The following is a 17,153-nucleotide window of genomic DNA, read 5'->3' as shown; positions in this document are numbered from 1 at the left end:
CCTGTGGTGAGAGAATACCCTTTAGGCCGAGACCAGACTTCAGCTTTTGTTGTTTTTGTTATCCTTACCTGAGGACATTGGTTCATTGCTTTTAGAGAGAGAGGAAGGGAGAGAGAGAAACATCGATGCAAAAGAGAAGCATTGATTAGTTGCTTTCTTTTTTTTTTTAAAGGAAGTGAAGAGGTTTTTTAAAACTTTTTAAAAGATTTTTATTTATTTATTTTTAGAGAGAGGGGAAGGGAGGGAGAAAAAGAAGGAGAGAAATAGCAATCAGTTTCCTGTTGCATATGGCCCCAAATGGGGACCTGGCCCACAACCCAGGCATGTGCCCTGACTGGGAATCGAACCAGTGACCTTTCAGTTTGCAGGCTGGCACTCAATCCACTGAACCATACCAGCCGGGACTAATTTTTTTATGTTATTTATTTATTTTTAGAAACAGGGAAAGGAAGGGAGAAAGACAGGGAGAAAAACATCAATGTATGAGAGATACTTCAACTGTTTGCCTCTCATGTGTCCCCTACTGGAGACCTGGCCCACAACCCAGGCATCTATCCTGACTGGGAATCGAACTGATGACCTTTCAGTTTGTAGGCTGGCACTCCATCCACTGAGCCACACCAGCCAGGGCTGATTGGTTGCTTTTTGTATGCACCCAGATCAGGAATCACATGCATCCTGACCAGGGATCTAACAAGCAACCCAGGTATGTGCACTGACTGGGAATCAAACTTGCAACATTTCAGTTCTGGGATGATGCTCCAACCACCTGAGCCACATGGGCCAGGGCAAGAGCTCAGCTCCTTTTACAGAGGCCTGACTAAGTGTCATCCTGGTCTACCTTTCAGGAACCACCTCAACTGAGGTGCACAGGGGAGCGGAAGGAGACGTTATGCTTGTGTGAGGCCAGTCATGGGGAGGAAGGGGACTGAAATTAGTAGAGAAGAAATCTAAAGTCACTGTCTGAAGTACCCTGGAGTTTCTTATATTGCTCAGGGAATATCTTGGGAAAGAAAGAACCTCAGGCTCCTGTCTGGAATTACAAAGTGAGAATTCCAGGTCTTGACTATTCTCTAGTACTTGAAGCTTTAGATGGTAGAAAGAATTTGGTTATTTGAAACATACGAATATTGTTAAAACCTTGTTGCCACCAATAGTTTTAATTTTTGCCCCTCCCAATACTTTCCCAGAGCAATATAAAGAATTCTCTGTAACCTACCTGTTAAGAGGAAAAGTGAGCAGTGGACATCTCCAAAAAAACATACAGGAGGAGGAGACACCAAGGACATATCTCATCAGACCCCATTAGTAAGTGAAATCAGTGTTCTCACAACAGTGAAATAGCACTGCCTCCATTTCCATAAACAAGCACACGTCACTCAGCAACAGAATTCAGGTCTCCTGACACCTGGCTCAGTTATCAAGTGTGGCAAAATGATACTATCACTGGAAAAATACTCGAATGATAGGTATAGACATATCAGCTTATTCTGACCTTAAGGTTCCTCACAACTGCTCCAGGGACATTCAATTAAGTGGTGATAGGTTCTTCTAGGTGTGTCCTACAACTCTCTAGATCAGTGATTTTCAACCAGCATGACACCAGAACTTTTTAAAAAAGATTTTATTTATTTATTTTTTTACAGAGGGGAAGGGAGAGAGAAAAAGAAGGAGAGAAACATCAATGTGTGGTTGCCTCTCATGTGCTCCCTATTGGGGACGTGGCCCGCAATCCAGGCATGTGCCCTAGACCAGGAAATGAACTGGCGACCCTTTCGTTTGCAGGCCAGTGCTCAATCCACTGAGCCACACCAGCCAGGGCACACCAGAACTTTTAAAACATGTGGTACCTGACTATTTAGACAGGGGCACTGACCTATTTTGCCTTGACAATAGCCAGCACGACCATAGCTGTCCAGTGTGAATGAATCAAAATTACACTTTTTGTTGTCAGATCGGTAAAATATCTATTTTTTGGTGTGCCACATAATTTTGGTATTAAATTTATGTGTGCTATGAGATGAAAAAGGCCAAAAATCTGTCCTGGCTGGTGGAGCTCAGTGGACTGCGTACGGGCTGCAAACCAAAAGGTCGCCGGTTCGAGTCCCAGTCAGGGCACATGCCTGGGTTGCAGGCCAGGTCCCCAGTGGGGGCCATGTGAGAGGCAACCACACATTGTTTCTCTTCCTCTTTCTCTCTCCCTTCCCCGCCCTCTAAAAATAAATAAATAAAATCTTAAAAAAAAAAAAGAAAAAGGCCAAAAATCGCTGCTCTAGATCAACCAACACAAACCCATAGCCACCCCTAGTGAAGGGACAGGGCCTCAGAGGAAAATGATCGGAATGTTACTGCCAAAACAGGCCTCTGAGTCAGCCAGGCTTCCAGTGGTTCGACCAGAGCTCAGCCCATAGGTAGGATGATATGTGTGTGAGTACACTGCAGTGGGAGTGACTCAGAGATTCTGGTCCTTTCGAGTAGAAGGATCCCCCTCCTATTTTATTTGGGAAGTAAATGTTGAATTGTAATACTAGCGTCAACTGATATTTATTGACTATCAACTACAGGCATACCTCAGAGATGTTATGGATGTGGTGTCAGGTCATTCAAATAAAGAGAGTATCACAATAAAGTGAGTCATAATCTTTTTGCTTATCAATGATCTTGCCTCCAATTCATCAAAAACGCAACATCTGTGGAGTGCGATAAAATGAAGCGAGATAAGAAGAGGCGTGCCTGTATGTAAATGATGTGGATAGGTATAAGACACAGCCCTAACTCTGAATGGTTTATTTTTATTGCCATTTTTATCGTTCCAATCGAGTTTTATAGCATGAGGTTCCAATTATTATCCTAATATTAGAGATAAGAAAACTGGGTCTCAAAGGGATCAAGTGACTTATTCCTGGTTACACATCTAATTAGTGACAGAGTCAAGATTGAAATCCAGATATGCCTGACTTCAAAACTCTTGCCTTTTTCAACATACCAGGCTACAAGAAGGCAAACTCCACTGACCTTCTAATTTCGCTCAGTGAGTGTTTGGTGAGTGAATGAGTGGGTAAATGAATAATCATAGTGAGGGGAAGTAGCTCGTGAACTAGGGCAGATTCGGGCTGAGGTGGACAGCAGTACGTGAGTGTGCATGTACGGAAAGTGCTGGGGCACAGGGGAAAGGGAACCCACCACCAGTGACCACCCCTGTATGTCAGGAAATGTGGCAGGGACAGCCATCGGTTACATTTCACTCATTCCTCACCATGATCCTGGGAGTCAGATCTCATACAGCTTCTCATTGCTCAGATGGGGAAACTGAGGTCCCGAGAGGTTATGCAACTTGCCCAAGGTGGCAGAACAGAAATTCAAACCTGGTTTCTATCCAACTTCAAAGCTTTACACTCAACTCCAATTCTTTACACTCTACTGATCTGCTCAAGGAAGCTGCAGATTAGAAGCTGAGAGAAAGGGTCCTGGCTGATGTGGCTCAGTGGATTGAGCATGGGCCTGCAAACGAAAGGGTCAACAGTTCAATTCTCAGTCAGGGCACATGCCTGAGTTGTAGGCCAGGTGAGAGCAACTACACATTGACATTTCTGTCCCTCTTTCTCCTTCCCTTCTCCTCTGCCAAAAAAATAAATAAAAATAAAATCATTGAAGAAAAAAGAAGCTGAGAGAAAGGGACTAAGAGGAGTGGAGGAAGACAGAAAGGCAGAGCTCAAGTACTAGAAAACAAACTAAATTCCATCGGGCTCTGAGCAAGATGGAGGTCAAGCAGGTAGTACACATAATGGGGATCGGATCCTTAGATCCCATTCCTAGCAGGGTCAGGGATAAAAAAGAAGCTGGATGACAACTGGCTTCCCAAATGGGTTCCTGATGTCATCGTCCTTTCTAGGGGTATTTTTAGCCCAAGTGTCTTTTCGGGATCTTGAGAAGCAGAGCCACAACGTGGGAGCCACTTATATTCCAGAGGTGAGAGCGGCTGCTGAGGCGATGACAGGACCTGTGCTAATGTCAGGGGTATGTTTTCCCACCCGTGGCCTATAAATAAGTCCAGAGCAGTCCCCAAAGTAGGTATTATTAACCCTGGCTTGGCCGGGCCCTTCCCTGAGGGGCTATCCATCTATCCACTGCTGACAACCGGGAGGCTGCGGGGGCACTCTCATGCACTTGGCAGTGGAGGGGCAGCAGCTACTAAAAAGCTTCTGCATTGCCAGGGGTTGGGCTCATTTCCAACAAGGCAGGGAGGGCACAGGGAAACAGCTGTGCCAAGATGCCTTGGCCTGACCGCCAAGGGAATTGTGAGAGAGTCCCATATTTCCAGGCAGAAGGCTTGGAGAACATGGCAGGCATCTGCTGCTACCTTGATGACTTAGTTTGTATCTAACACCTGCAGTTTACTTACAGGGGAACGATGTGGCTGGCAATCACAATACACATGTGCTTCAATGGAACCAAGTCTTGGCATTCCAACATTAAAGACTTTGCTCCAGAACTGCAGTGGAAATCGTATTCTAGCCCTGGCTGGTGTGGCTCAGTGGATTGAGTGCCAGCCTACAAACCGAAAGGTCACGGGTTCAATTCCCAGTCAGGGCACATGCCTGGGTTGTGGGCAGGTCCACAGTTGCGGGTGTGCGAGAGACAACCAATCAATGTTGCTCTCCCTCTTTTTCTCCCTCCCTGCGTGCTCTCTAAAAATAAATAAATACAATATTTTTTATTATTTAAAAAAATCGCAGTCTACCATGGTGGAAAGTCAGGAGGTTGAAGCCCTAAGTCATAATTCTGTTATGAAGTGACTTATGACCTTGGGCGAGTCCTTTCCCCTGTCTGAGACTGTCTCCCCATTCATAAAACAAGAGGGCTCTCTAAGGACCCTCCTAGTTCCAACACGGAAGAATGATTTCCCTGGTTTCAGAGTTCTTCACTCTCCTTTTACCACCTCCCTGGTTTCAGGATATTTCTGAGGGAGCTGATGCTACCAAAGCCCCGAGCCTGTGATATCTTTGGCTCCTAACTTCCTGGGATGCTGGCAAGGAGTTACAGTGTTGGAAATAAGCTCCAAGTCAAAGCATCCCACACATCCTGCACACGGGGAGGAAGAAGGATAAAAGAGAAAAGAAGTAGCAAGTCTAGAGCAGCCTTTGGGGTTGGCGGAAACTGTGCCGCATGAGAAAGCGAAAGTAGGGCTCGCAGAGCTTGTACAGACTACACACAACTTGGGAAAGAAATGTCTTCCAGGTCTTGTGTGTCCTCACACTCATGCAAATTGCGTTTCTGTAAAAGGGACTTATGTGGGGCCTGGGGGCTTTTAGGGTATGGTATTGGGCCCATGGCCAGGAGAGCATGGATTCTCTCAGATGGAGCTTTACTTTTCAGTGACAAGTATGGGGACTGGTCCCGTTGAAACAAGGAAGGTGCATATAAAAGCACTGTCACCTGGCTGGTGTGGCTCAGTGGATTGAGCGCCGGCCTGCAAACCAAAGGATCACTGGTTCGATTCCCAGTCAGGGCACATGCCTGGGTTGCGGGCCAGGTCCCCAGTGGGGGCCACGTGAGAGGCAACCACACACTGATGTCTCTCTCCCTCTCTTCCTCCCTCCCTCACTCTCTCTAAAAATAAATAAATAAAATCTTAAAATACATAAATAAAATCTTTTTTTTTTAAAGAAAGAGCACTGTGGAGAAAGCACAGAGAAGAAACTGGAGCTTGGGAGCCCTGGAAAGGATGGGGTATAGAGGGCCTGTGGCAAAAAAAGTGACGCCTTGGGAAGATGGGAAATTTAAGTGCTCAGAGTTAAAGGGCCCTCCAAATGAGGAGATTTGCCTTTTAGAAAAAGAACACGGAGAGGGAAAAGTCTCTCCAGGGGTGTCCAACCTTTCGGCATCTCTGGGCCACGTTGGAAAAAGAGTTGTCTTGGGTCACACATGAAACACATTGTACCACGTAATCACACACACAAAAATCTCATAGTGTTTTAAGTAAATTTACGATTTTCTGTGGGGCCGTGTTCATAGGCATCCTGTGCCACATGTGGCCCGTGGGCTGCGGGTTGGACCCCTGTGGTTCCAAGGCATCACTAAAGGTGGATTTTCAGTATCAATGAGGAAAAGTATTTGGGGACTAGAGGGAAGGTAAAGGGGAAAGAGGGTAAATGTCAATACACTCTATGAATGCCTGAGGCCTGCCTGGCATGTCCTGCGTGCCACAGAAACCAGGGCATAGAAGGCATACCTGCACCAAGCTGTGGGGGTCTGCTCAAGTACAGTTGATCCAGGTCCAAGGGGATGTTCTGGGAGACAGGCAGAGACTGGCATCTTGCCAGGAGGACTTTCAGGGGTGGAGTCCTTGGTGGTGGTTCAGCTGGGGGGAAGAACTCCTGCAAAGGAAATTAATCAGGATTAGTAACTCCATGGAGGTGGGGAGTAGGCTAATACTCGGTTCAAACAGCAGAGCTTTCCATTTTGAAATATCATCTGGTCCAGCACCCAAATCCAGGCAGGGATACAACGTATCATCAATCAATGCAAGCTGAGATCCAGCCACCAAAAGCTTAAAAGACATCAGGCAGTGGCAGAAATACAAATCAGGCAATCGATTTAAGGAAGACAGCATCTATTGGTTTCTCCTTTTGCGGGCATGTTTTGTGTTTAGTTTTTGCATTGGGATCAGGGGAGTGAGGATTCTGCACTTGCTATCGACATTAATCTTTACTAAATGCGAGACCTGGGAAAATGAATTCATCTGTCCGAGTTTCGGTTTCCTCATCTGCATAAAACGGACACTGATAATACCTACCTTGCAGACTTGCTAGGATGAGGATGTGAGATAATGCATATAAAGCTTATAAAGTACTTTAAAAAGTGTGTGCATGTCTATGAAAGCAAGACAATGAGACAGGAAGTGGGAGAAGGATGGAAGGATGGAGGGAGAGAGGGAGACAGACAGACAAAGCCTCTCTTGCCAACAGAACATGTTCACTTAAGACCAAGTACAAGCCCCTCTCTTTTGATATTAACATAGCCAGCTGTTTTCATCTGAAATCCTTCTTTCAGTTCCAAAATCCTGACCTACACAGGGAGAAAGAGAAAAGGAACTAACATCTGCAAACTATATGTGGAATATCTGGTATGTATCAGATACCCTGCTAATCACACATATTCATGCTATCTCATTTAGTCTTCAAAAGCACTCCGCATTAGGTAGATAGTAGCCTATTTCACAGTAAGGAAACCAAGGCTCAGAAAAGATAAAGGAGTTCCCAGAGGTCATATAACTTTTGAATGTTAGATCTATCTGACTACAGACCTGCCACACTGTCTTTGTAGACGAAAGGTCCTAGGCCCCTACATCCTTCAACTTCCCCTTGAACCCTGCTAAGCCACGATGAACACAGTACAGGTTTCTTTCACCTGCATCATTCATCCCTAAAAGGGTTGGATGTGGGGAGCGGTTCACAGTTTGGATGACCCCGGGAATGGTCTCTACCTACTTGGTAACCCAATTTCCAAGGGCAGAGACCAGCTACCAAAGTCAGTTCATTCTTTTTTATATAAAGATTTTATTTACTTGTTTTTAGAAAGGGCAAGGGAGGGAGAAAGAGAAGGAGGGAAGTATAAATGTGTGATTGTCTCTCGCGCTCCCCCTACTAGGGACCTGGCCCGAAACTCAGGCAGGTGTCCTGACTGGGAATCGAACCAGTGACCCTTTGGTTTACAGGCCGGCATTGAAGCTTCTGAGCCACACCAGCCAGGGCTGAAAGTCAGTTCATTCTTATACACAGCAAAAGTTACTTCCTGGGAAGTACTTAAAAACAGAGCTTCAGATGGTACAGGAGACTGCACTGAATCTGTATGAATGCTAAGATATGGTCTGAAGGTTGCTTTTTCCACTCTCCCTAACCCTAACCTGTTTCCTTTGTCTCCTAGACCCATACTCTCTTGGAGCTAGAAGCCCACTTGTAAGTCATACATTCTTTGAACAGATGGGGAAGAGAAACTGAGGCTGTATGTCTTTGTGTGCAAGTTTTCCTTTTCAGATAGAGATATCAGTCACTGGAATAGAGCCCACCCTCATCCATTATGATCTCGTCTTAACTTGATTACATCTGCTAAGACCCTATTTCCAAATAAGGTCAGGTTCACAGGAACTGAGATTTAGGCCTTGAAGATCTGTTTGGATGGTCACAATTCTACCCAATACGGTAGGAAGCTGCGGTGTGTGGATGGACTAGAACTAAGCAGCTTGAAGCTAGAAGGCAGGAGTAGGGGTGCCCAGAGCCGGAAAAGGGTAAAAAAGAAAGGTGAGAGGCACCGTTTGTACCTAAGCTAAGGCCCATCCGAAATTAAGATTACAATTTCTATAGCCCACAATATCTTTAAAGAAAATCTACTACCCAGCTGCCCCAACTGGGGCTCCTGTAGCCTCAGCTTCACAATTTGGTGTGTCCAGAAATACCGTGATGTAGTAACCATTTTTGAACGTCTGTGTTCTTTGTCCAGTGTCCTTGAGGGGGTGGACAACAGAACCCACAGCAGGTGGCAACCCTCCTCACTTAGGTAGTGCCCTGCCCATCCTTCCCTTGTGCTCTGCCAGAGGGCCACTGGGAAGGAGAAGCTGAGCCCACAGCGTGGGCAGGGATTAATTGAGGGGAAGGGGAGAACAGAGAAGAGAGGCCAGAAAAGCTAGAGATTTGGTTAACCCTGACTGTAATTTCCTTTACCGCCAATAGGTTGCGCTATCAGCTTGGAAATGTACAAGAGCTAAGCCACCGGAGAGAGGGCTGAATAACTCGCAACAGATTCTAAAGTGGAGTGAAAGACGCTGTTGATCTGGCATTGACATTAAGGGCCAGAATTCTACCACCGACTCACTTTGCATCCGTAGACAAGGCTCAGTCTCTTCAGCTGTGGTATGTGGACAATAGCCACTGCCTTAGCTGCTCATGAGCACGGTTATGAGTATCATTTATAGGCAGAAGCATAATACAATAGGAGAATAGTTATGATATCAGTACAGCAGGGATACCGGGGGCATGAAATAAGAACAGAAGTAAAAGCACCTAGTAGGTAGTCAGTATATCTACGTTTTCTTTCTACTCTAGGAAAGAAGCAGGAAAGACTTCTTATCTCCACTTGACAAATGAAGGAAACGAAGAACTGAAGTGATTAAATGAGTTATCAAAAATCACATATCGAGCCCTGGCTGGTATGGCTCCGTGGATTGAGTGCTAGCCTATGAACCAAAAGGTTGCAGGATCGATTCCCAGTTGGGGCACATGCCTAAGTGGTGGGCCAGCTCCATGGTTCCAGTTCCCTAGTTGAGGGCATGTGAGAGGCCACAGATCAACATCTCTCTCACACATCGATGCCTCTCCCTCTTTTTCTTCCTCCTTTCTCTTCTCTCTGAAAAATAAATGTCTTAAAAATTTGTTTAATGTTCTTAAAAAATCACATATGCAATAAAGAACTAGGACCTTAAGCTCTGGCTGGTGTGGCTTGGCGGATCGAGTACTGGCCTGCAAACCAAAGGGTCATTGGTTCGATTCCCAGTCAGGGCTCATGCCTGGGTGGTGGGCCAGGTCCCCAATTTGGGGTGCACAAGAGGCAACCACACACTGATGTTCCTCTGTCTCTTTCCCTCTCTCTAAAAATAAGTAAATAAAATTTTAAAAAAGAACAATGACCTTGAAACTAAGCATTTGGACTCCAAGTTCAATGTTTTGTTTCTAATCGATCATGCCTCGAATCCCTCATCTGACATATGGGAATACTACAAATAATAACGACAACTACCATTAGTTTTGCATATGTCAGGGAAAGCACTCTCTGTCAAGTATAATGTCCTGCACAAATGTAAAGAATTAGTCCCCTCCCTCCCTCCCTGAACCTTTATTTTATTAATTCTCACTAAGGCGTTACCTAATGATAGTCCTGAGGTACAGTCCTTTCCCGTGACATTTGCTTTTAATAATGAAAGCAAACAGCTAACATTTCTCATGCAGTGACTCTTAGTCACATACTGTTATGTAAGCACTTTAAGTGTATTTCGTCTGCACAAGCCTGTAAGGCAGGTATGATTATCAAAGCGATTTCAAAGACAGTCCCTAACTTTATAGGGCAAGTTGTGTGGTGAAGTAAGTTCCTCCAGGTAAACTGCTGAGAGCACTGCATGGGTGCATAATAAGCACTATGAAAATGTTAGCTATAATTATTAATATTACTCTCCGCATTTCGTTAGTGCAAGGAATGAGGCACAGAGAACTTTGAGTTCCCGGAAGCTTCGGAACTTCTCCAAATGATGGGCTCTTAAGAGGTCATATCCCTGCCTCCTGACATTATGTCCTTGAAGCTACCCTGTCTCCTGGGCTACAAGAGTGGCCCAAGGCTTGACAACAGCCAATTTTGTGTCAAAGCGGCTACAGTTTTAGGAGCCACTTAGCTGCTGTAAAGGGTTGAGCGAACAAACCTTACAAATAAAACACCGTGGAGGAGGCTGGCCCAAGTCCAGTTTCCCTGGGAAACACAAAAGAACCAGGTTTTTCACTTCTTTTTGCATATAATGATCCATTGCAGGATTATGACCTTTGCTACTTACACAATGCATGGTTTTCATACCATTATCTCAATTTAGCATTACAACAGGCCAGCAGGGGGCCTGAGGGAAGGATGAGGAGTTTTAGTCATCAGGTAAGGCTGCTAAAACCCAGAAAGAGGAGGCTTTTCAGCAGGATTTGTGGCAGAGCCAAGACTGGAACTCTGAACTCTGGGTACCAGTTGCATTTCACTTTTTTTGTCAGGGGGAATCGTTTCTCTTCTGTAGGACTCAGTGTCCTCGTCAACTGTAAAATAAAGTAACTGGACCCATATCAATGTCCCCCGACATTCAGCTTTCCTACTCCACTTTGCTTCTCTGCACCCCAGTCAGTCCCTGCCTGGATTTGTGTTCAACATCCCAAGGAATGATAAGCAGAGTCTTCTATCAACCAGCAGAGGGCAGAAGAAGCCTGCTAAGGAGAGCCGCTCTGCAACGAGCCACTGTGTGGCAAGGAGCCTCCCAGACTCAAGGAAATGAACTATACAGGCTTGGATAGGAGGAAAATACTAGAGAAGGGGGCAAGGAGAAAAGACCCTCGGGAATTAACTATGCAGCGTCTGCCTCAAATGGAGAAACTGAGGCCCAGAGAGAGGAAAGATCTGTCTCAAGGTGACAAAACAAGTAGGAGGGAGAAATCAGCCTACTGGCCAGTTTCCTGACCTCCACGGCAATGCTCCGTCAAGCCGGTTAACTAACTGCTGCTATAGTACTGTCTTGGGTTGTTTCTCTGGCTGTATGTTGTTCACAGTTATTCACCACTTACCAAATTTCAGTCGTAACGATAATAGACGACACTTTGCAGATGGTCACGGTGTGGCATGAATGGTACGGGGCCGGGCACCTGAAACACTCCAGTTCCTCTGATTTCCTACAACAGCCCTCTTAGGTGGGCAGTGTTTGGACCCACTTCGCAGATAAGCGAGAGCAACTCACACACAAGCCTTTGGGAGCCCAAAGCCTGTGCTTTTAGAAAAGCCCACAGGGCATCTCTATGGCCAGTCCACACAGGCCCTTAGCAAGTTCACATATTCCTCTGTAAACCTCTTCCTAGTGACCGGCAACCTTGGACATGCAGTACCCAACTGTAATTATCAGCTAATGGAATCATTAGGTTCGTTCGTTTGCTTTCTTGATTGTTGGTCTTCAAACCACTGAAATGAAATTTACTTCAGGTATTTTGCCAATTTTCGTGTCCCTACAGCTTACCAAAAATGATATATGGTAAAAAGAGAATGCTAGTAAACATATTCATGGCCTTCTCAGAAAAAAGTGGGCTTATTGGTTATGTCCTGACGGGGCCAAGTTCTCTGAAAGCGCCCTGTGAGGGATGACAATACACGTCATGCGAGACTACGCCATCTCCACCACCACCAAGAAGCAGAATTTTAATTAACTACCCTTAAAATTCCTTTGCTTTATAGTTACTGGAGAAATATAACACACCCACTTATGAAGACATTGTTGAATCTCAAAGCCAGATAATGCCTTCTAGTGTTTATTCAACATTCCTCCTACTACAATTTTAGCGCATTTGTCTTTCTCCATTAATGGTGGGTATGGTCACCACTGTAATCAAAGACCCTAAAAACTATTGCTAGCTAGACAAAAGCACTAGACATGGACTCAAAGGTGAGATTTGAATCCAAATTCTGTCACAATCTGTAGAACTTCTGATAAGTCACTCAACCTCTCTGAGCCTGTTTCCTCACTGGTAAAATAAACAAAAATTACTCTCACCTCACTAGGTCACTTTAAGAATTAAATGGCCCTGGCTGGTGTGGCTCAGTGGATTGAGTGACAGCATGCTAACCAAAGGGTCACAGGTTCAATTCCCAGTCCAGGTACATGCCTGGGTTACTACTGGCCAGGCCCCTACTTGGGGGTGTGTGAGAGGCATCTGATTAATTAATGTATCGATGTGTTTGTCACACATCGGTGTTTCTCTCCCTCTCTTTCTCCCTCCCCTCTACTCTCTGTCTCTAAATAAATAAACCCCCTCCCAAAATTAAATGAAGACAATATATGTCACAGCAGCTGCAAGAGGATAGATATAAAGCTACCACTCACCGAATGCTGGGGGAAGAATATTACTGGGCCGTGCTCTGCCCTAATGCTTCAGGTAAAATAACAAATGCTACCACAAGGCGCTAGAGATCTCTGAGACTTCAAGACAGCCCCTTCCCCTCCAGAGAGAAACTGAGGTCCAACAAGATGAAAGTACGTGTCTCCGAGTCTTACAGACACTTGGGCACAGAGCAGGGCCACATACCCAGGTCCTCTGACACTCACATTAGAGTAGTTTGTGGACTCAACTCTGGTTGGTGGGGGAGGGGAGGGTGGCAAAGAGGGGAAATGTCCCACAGGAGACCATGGTTGTCTTAGGCATCGTTAAATGACTCTGGTCACTCTGCTGCCACTCCCAGAGCTTCTGTTTTAGTTCACAGCTGAATTAAGGTGCCACTGCAGGACCTGAGCCCAAGGAAGGGGCAAAAATTACCCAGGGATTTAGGATCAGTCAAATCCCATGTATGTGAGTGGTGAGAACATTCCTTCCGGGACATTGCTGGTGGAAGGTGGGGTTGTGGGGAGGGCATGGGAATTTAGCTGACTTCTAGGGTCCTGAATGTTTCCAATGGTGATTTGAAAAGACAGCTCCCCTCTTACCTGAGTCCCAGAAACTCCAGCGCAGGCCTTGCTGGCTTCGCTCTCTGCACCTGCCACCTCCTTACCCAAATCTGACTTCTGGGGCTGCCCAGCCTGATTGGACCCCATAGGCGCTCTGCTCGCCTCCTCCTCCTCCTCCTCCTCCTCCTCCTCCTCCATCTCTCTGGGCTTCTCCAAAACATCTGCAAAGGTGACCTTCTTGACACAGGTGTCCACCTCGAAGAACTCTCCAGAACTGTCATCTTCCTTGACAAAGCTGATCACAGTCTCAGTGTCATCGTCAGCCTCATCAGAGGAGGATGGCTCCCTGACGAAGGACCCGCTGTAGTGGTAGCTGTAGCCTTCCTGCGGTATGGGGTCGTCCTGGAATTCAAACGCAGCAGAGGTGGACGCCCAGGCCAAGGCAGCAGTAGTGCGGGGAGCTTCAGAGCCTCGGTCTGCCAGCTCCTCACCCTCAAGGCTCATTGTAAAGGTGCGTGAGGTCTTCGAGGACTTGAAGGGCCAGTGTTGGCGCTTCTTAATGACCCCGCGAAACATCTCAGTGTCAGGGAGCCCGCAGGGCGGGTCGAGCTGCAAGGAGGTCTGGGAAGCGGCAGTCTCCATGATGAAGACTTCGCTGTCACGGACCAAGCACGCCTCGCGGCGGCGGTGGCGGCGGCTTATCTGCGGCTCTTCCCGGGAGAATGCACGCCACTTGCGGGCCACCTCGGCCATGTTGCTGAAGAACTTGACAACGCCACCAAAAGGCGTGGCCTTGTCTCTGCGCAGGTGCCCAGGACTCTCCTCGTAGCTCCCTTCCAAGCTGGAGCCCTCGACGGTGACCTCGAGTTCCTCAATTCTGGAGTTTCTGGCTGCAATGTGTGGGGCCTCCTGATCCCCAGGGAGGACGTTTCTCACGTAGGTCTTAGCCCACCTGCCGCCTCTGCTGCCAGACTGCTCAGGGGCCTCTTCTTCACAAGGATCTTCCTCCACTTGGATGACGGAGTCTTGGGAGGCCAAAACTTTCGGGTTCACCCTGCTGGGGATGTGCGCGGGCCTCTGCGCATCTGTGAGGAAGGGCTCCGGACCCTCAACGTGGCCTGCATAGGAATGGCGAAAGGGCTTTGCAGTCTCTTCGTTCTTCCTCATGCGGTAGCTACTTGGGGGCTCCTGGGGTTCCTGAGCCTTGCTGCTCCTAGGAACAGGAGTCTTTGAGCCCCCAGTGGAAGGCTTCAACTTCTTGAATGACTTCATTCGATCCATTAGCGTGACTTTGGGTTTCAACTCTGAGGACTTAGAGGTGGCTCCCAGTAAAATCATAGACTGGGGTCGCTTCCCGTGACTGGAGGCCCCTCTTCTGCGGCTCACAAAATTCCAGATCTTGTTCACTTTGGTTTTCTTTTTGCCTTGACCACTGTCTTCCCTGGGACTAAAGTCACCCTGGCCACACTGCTCAGAATCCTCCAGCTCCACCTCCCCAGCCAGGCCTTCCACCTCAGGGCAGCCTGGGAAGGTTTGAGCCAGGTAACCGTTGGGCAACAGCTCAGAGAGGGAGGCAGTCTGGCAGCTGCTGAGCGTATCCATGGTCACAGCAAGGGGTGGGGCCACCAAGGCACAGAGGGAGGCTTGGCCAGTAATTTCAAGCTGAAGAGGAGAGAGAAGTGGGGAGGAGAGAGAGAGAGAGAGAGAAGAGAACTAGATGAGGCAAAGCCACAAACAGGTTTCTTTACAGATTTGTCATGAACAAATATACAGAATGCACTTTGTCATTACTGAGCCACCAAATCTTTATGCTCTGGGTTGGAGGAGATCACACTTTATTGTGTGTACCAAGGAAAGCTTTGCTTCCAGTTTACATGCAAATATACTTGAGAGGAATATAACTTAAAGCTATTATTCTCAGATCTTGACAACTGAGCAAATATCAATATATTTTTGTAAAAGCCAAAAAAGAAAGAAAGAAAAGAACTTAGAAGGTACCTCAGAAGTCCATCACTTTGATCCTTTCATGTTATAGGGCAGGAGAGGGCACTGGAGATCCAGGGAAGACGCCTGTCTTCTCTAAGCCACAAAACCAAGGGAGCAGCAGGTAGGAATCCAGTCCATGCCCCCCCTCCTCGCTGGTTCCCCCACTCACTCCCGGAAAGCGGCCAGCTGGGACTTCGCCTTCCAGGTCACCTGCTCAGCACTCACTCTCCATCCGGGTGCTGGATACCCCTGGGATGAAACAGACACATACAGCTAGTCACTTGAGCTCACAGGAAACTGGGAGCAACTGGGTGACAAAAAAAAAAACAGTTATAATATTCCCTTACAAGTGATCTTATAGAAAGGTATGGGTGAGGATAGAAGCTTACAGGGAAGCCAGGAGGGGACCATAGACCAGAAGTATGGGGCCAGGGGAGAGGTGGACAGAGAGAAAGTGAGGGGTCCCCAAGAATGCTTCCCAGAACAGCAGGGACTAGATCCATGAGCTCACTCCATCCAGTGCTCTGTGTCCCTCTGCCCTGCACAACGGGGGAGCAGGGTTTGCTAAGACACAGGCAGGCAAGAAGGCAGGTTGACACACAGAGGCTGAAAGAGAAAGGAAGGGAAGAAGGAGCAAAGTAGGAAGAACCCAGAGTCCCAAAGACAGTTTCTGCAGTTTGGTGGTTTTGCCGGGGGTCCACTCCCGCTCAGGGTCTGCTTGTTCCTCCTTCTCCGCTCTCGTCTTCAAGCAACTGCACTTGACCTGGATCACACCTTTACTCTGGGTCCTTCCTCTTCTTATGTGCATAGAATGTGTTGGACTCCGAAAAAGTTCCAGTTGGAAGAAATGAGAAAGATTGCTTAGCTTGGAAAAATGGAATCCAAAAGTGGCAGAGACTCCAGCCAGGAGCAGGATGAGAAGCGTAGTCCTCCGGCAACGAGTGGCACGGACAATAGACAGGAAGGGCCCTCACCTCTGTTCCACATTCCCAACCTCAGTCACGAATTCTGTTCCTCCAAGGAGGCTGTCTGTCCAACTCAAGATGATAATAACAGCAGCTAACATTTTATAAGGGAAGCACTGCCCTAACTATTTCTTTATCTACAATACTTACTTCTCACAGCAACCCTTTGAGGTGGATACTATTGCTATCCCCATTTTAAAGATGATTCCACTGAGGTGCAGAAAGATTGACTTATTTGCTTAGGTCCTCTCCCACCATGACTAACAAGGTAGGAAATTTGAGTCCATGCAGTGGAATCACTGGGTCACAAGGCACAGAGGATGGTCCATGAACAAGCCTGCCTGCCTGCCTATTTGCTGACTTCTTCTGGCAGCACCAGAGCAGAATTAGAATCCTCAAAAAAAAAAAAGGCAAACTCACAATTATTAACAACGACACCTAAAACTAAAACAAAAACAAATTAAGCAAACAACTAGAACAGGAGCAGAACCACAGAAATGGAGACCACATGGAGGGTTAGCACCAGGGGAGTGGGAGAAGGAGAGAGGGGGGAAAGGTACGGAGAATAAGTAGCATAGAGTTAGGGAGAAAATAGACAGGGGGAGGGCAGGAATAGTGTGGGAAATGGAGAAGCTCAAGAACTTATCACACATGGACATGAACTAAAGGGGGGAATGTGGGTGGGAGAGAGTGAGCAGGGTAGAGGGGAATGAAGTAGGAAATAGGTCAACTGTAATAGCATAATCAATAAAATATATTTTAAAGAAAAAAAGCATCTGGACACATTCTTAGTGCCAGGGCCAGAGTTGGGGAGGGGACTTGGTGAGAGATGACCACTACACCTGATAACCCTCCTACAAAAAGCCACCCCAAATCAGGGAGAGGAACTGAGGACTCTGATGTCCCCCAGTTTTCAATCTGGCTGTAGCCCTTCCCCTTCGCTTTTGCTCCAAGTACATTCCCCAAAAGAACATGTCTTGAAA

At 46.9% G+C, this 17,153-nt stretch overlaps 1 protein-coding gene across 1 annotated transcript; it reads right to left on the bottom strand.

Annotated features, from left to right (window-relative positions):
* Window positions 1–6,077: 6,077 nt before the first annotated feature.
* LOC118498400 lies at window positions 6,078–15,450 on the bottom strand. The gene is made up of 4 exons (XM_036016372.1): window positions 15,218–15,450; window positions 13,259–14,881; window positions 6,233–6,377; window positions 6,078–6,121 (listed from the first exon to the last, which is right to left on the bottom strand). The coding sequence occupies exons 2-4, from the start codon at window positions 14,819–14,821 to the stop codon at window positions 6,078–6,080; spliced, it is 1,752 nt and encodes a 583-aa protein (XP_035872265.1). The 5' UTR covers window positions 14,822–14,881; window positions 15,218–15,450.
* Window positions 15,451–17,153: the final 1,703 nt, after the last annotated feature.

The sequence above is a fragment of the Phyllostomus discolor genome, chromosome X (assembly GCF_004126475.2).
Source record: "Phyllostomus discolor isolate MPI-MPIP mPhyDis1 chromosome X, mPhyDis1.pri.v3, whole genome shotgun sequence".
Lineage (NCBI taxonomy): Eukaryota > Metazoa > Chordata > Mammalia > Chiroptera > Phyllostomidae > Phyllostomus > Phyllostomus discolor.
Note: the sequence above shows the minus strand (reverse complement) of the source record. Positions and strands in the feature narration are given on the sequence as shown.

Bases quoted from the DNA above. Each gene is read 5' to 3' on its own strand.
- LOC118498400 (XM_036016372.1), bottom strand. From the start codon at position 14,821: ATGGATACGCTCAGCAGCTGCCAGACTGCCTCCCTCTCTGAGCTGTTG. The intron at 6,378-13,258 runs GTAAGAGGGGAG...TTTCCTTTGCAG, and splicing joins CTGGAGTTTCTGGGACTCAG to GAGTTCTTCCCCCCAGCTGA. The intron at 6,122-6,232 runs GTATGCCTTCTA...CCTTCCCTCTAG, and splicing joins ACCCCCACAGCTTGGTGCAG to TCCCCAAATACTTTTCCTCA.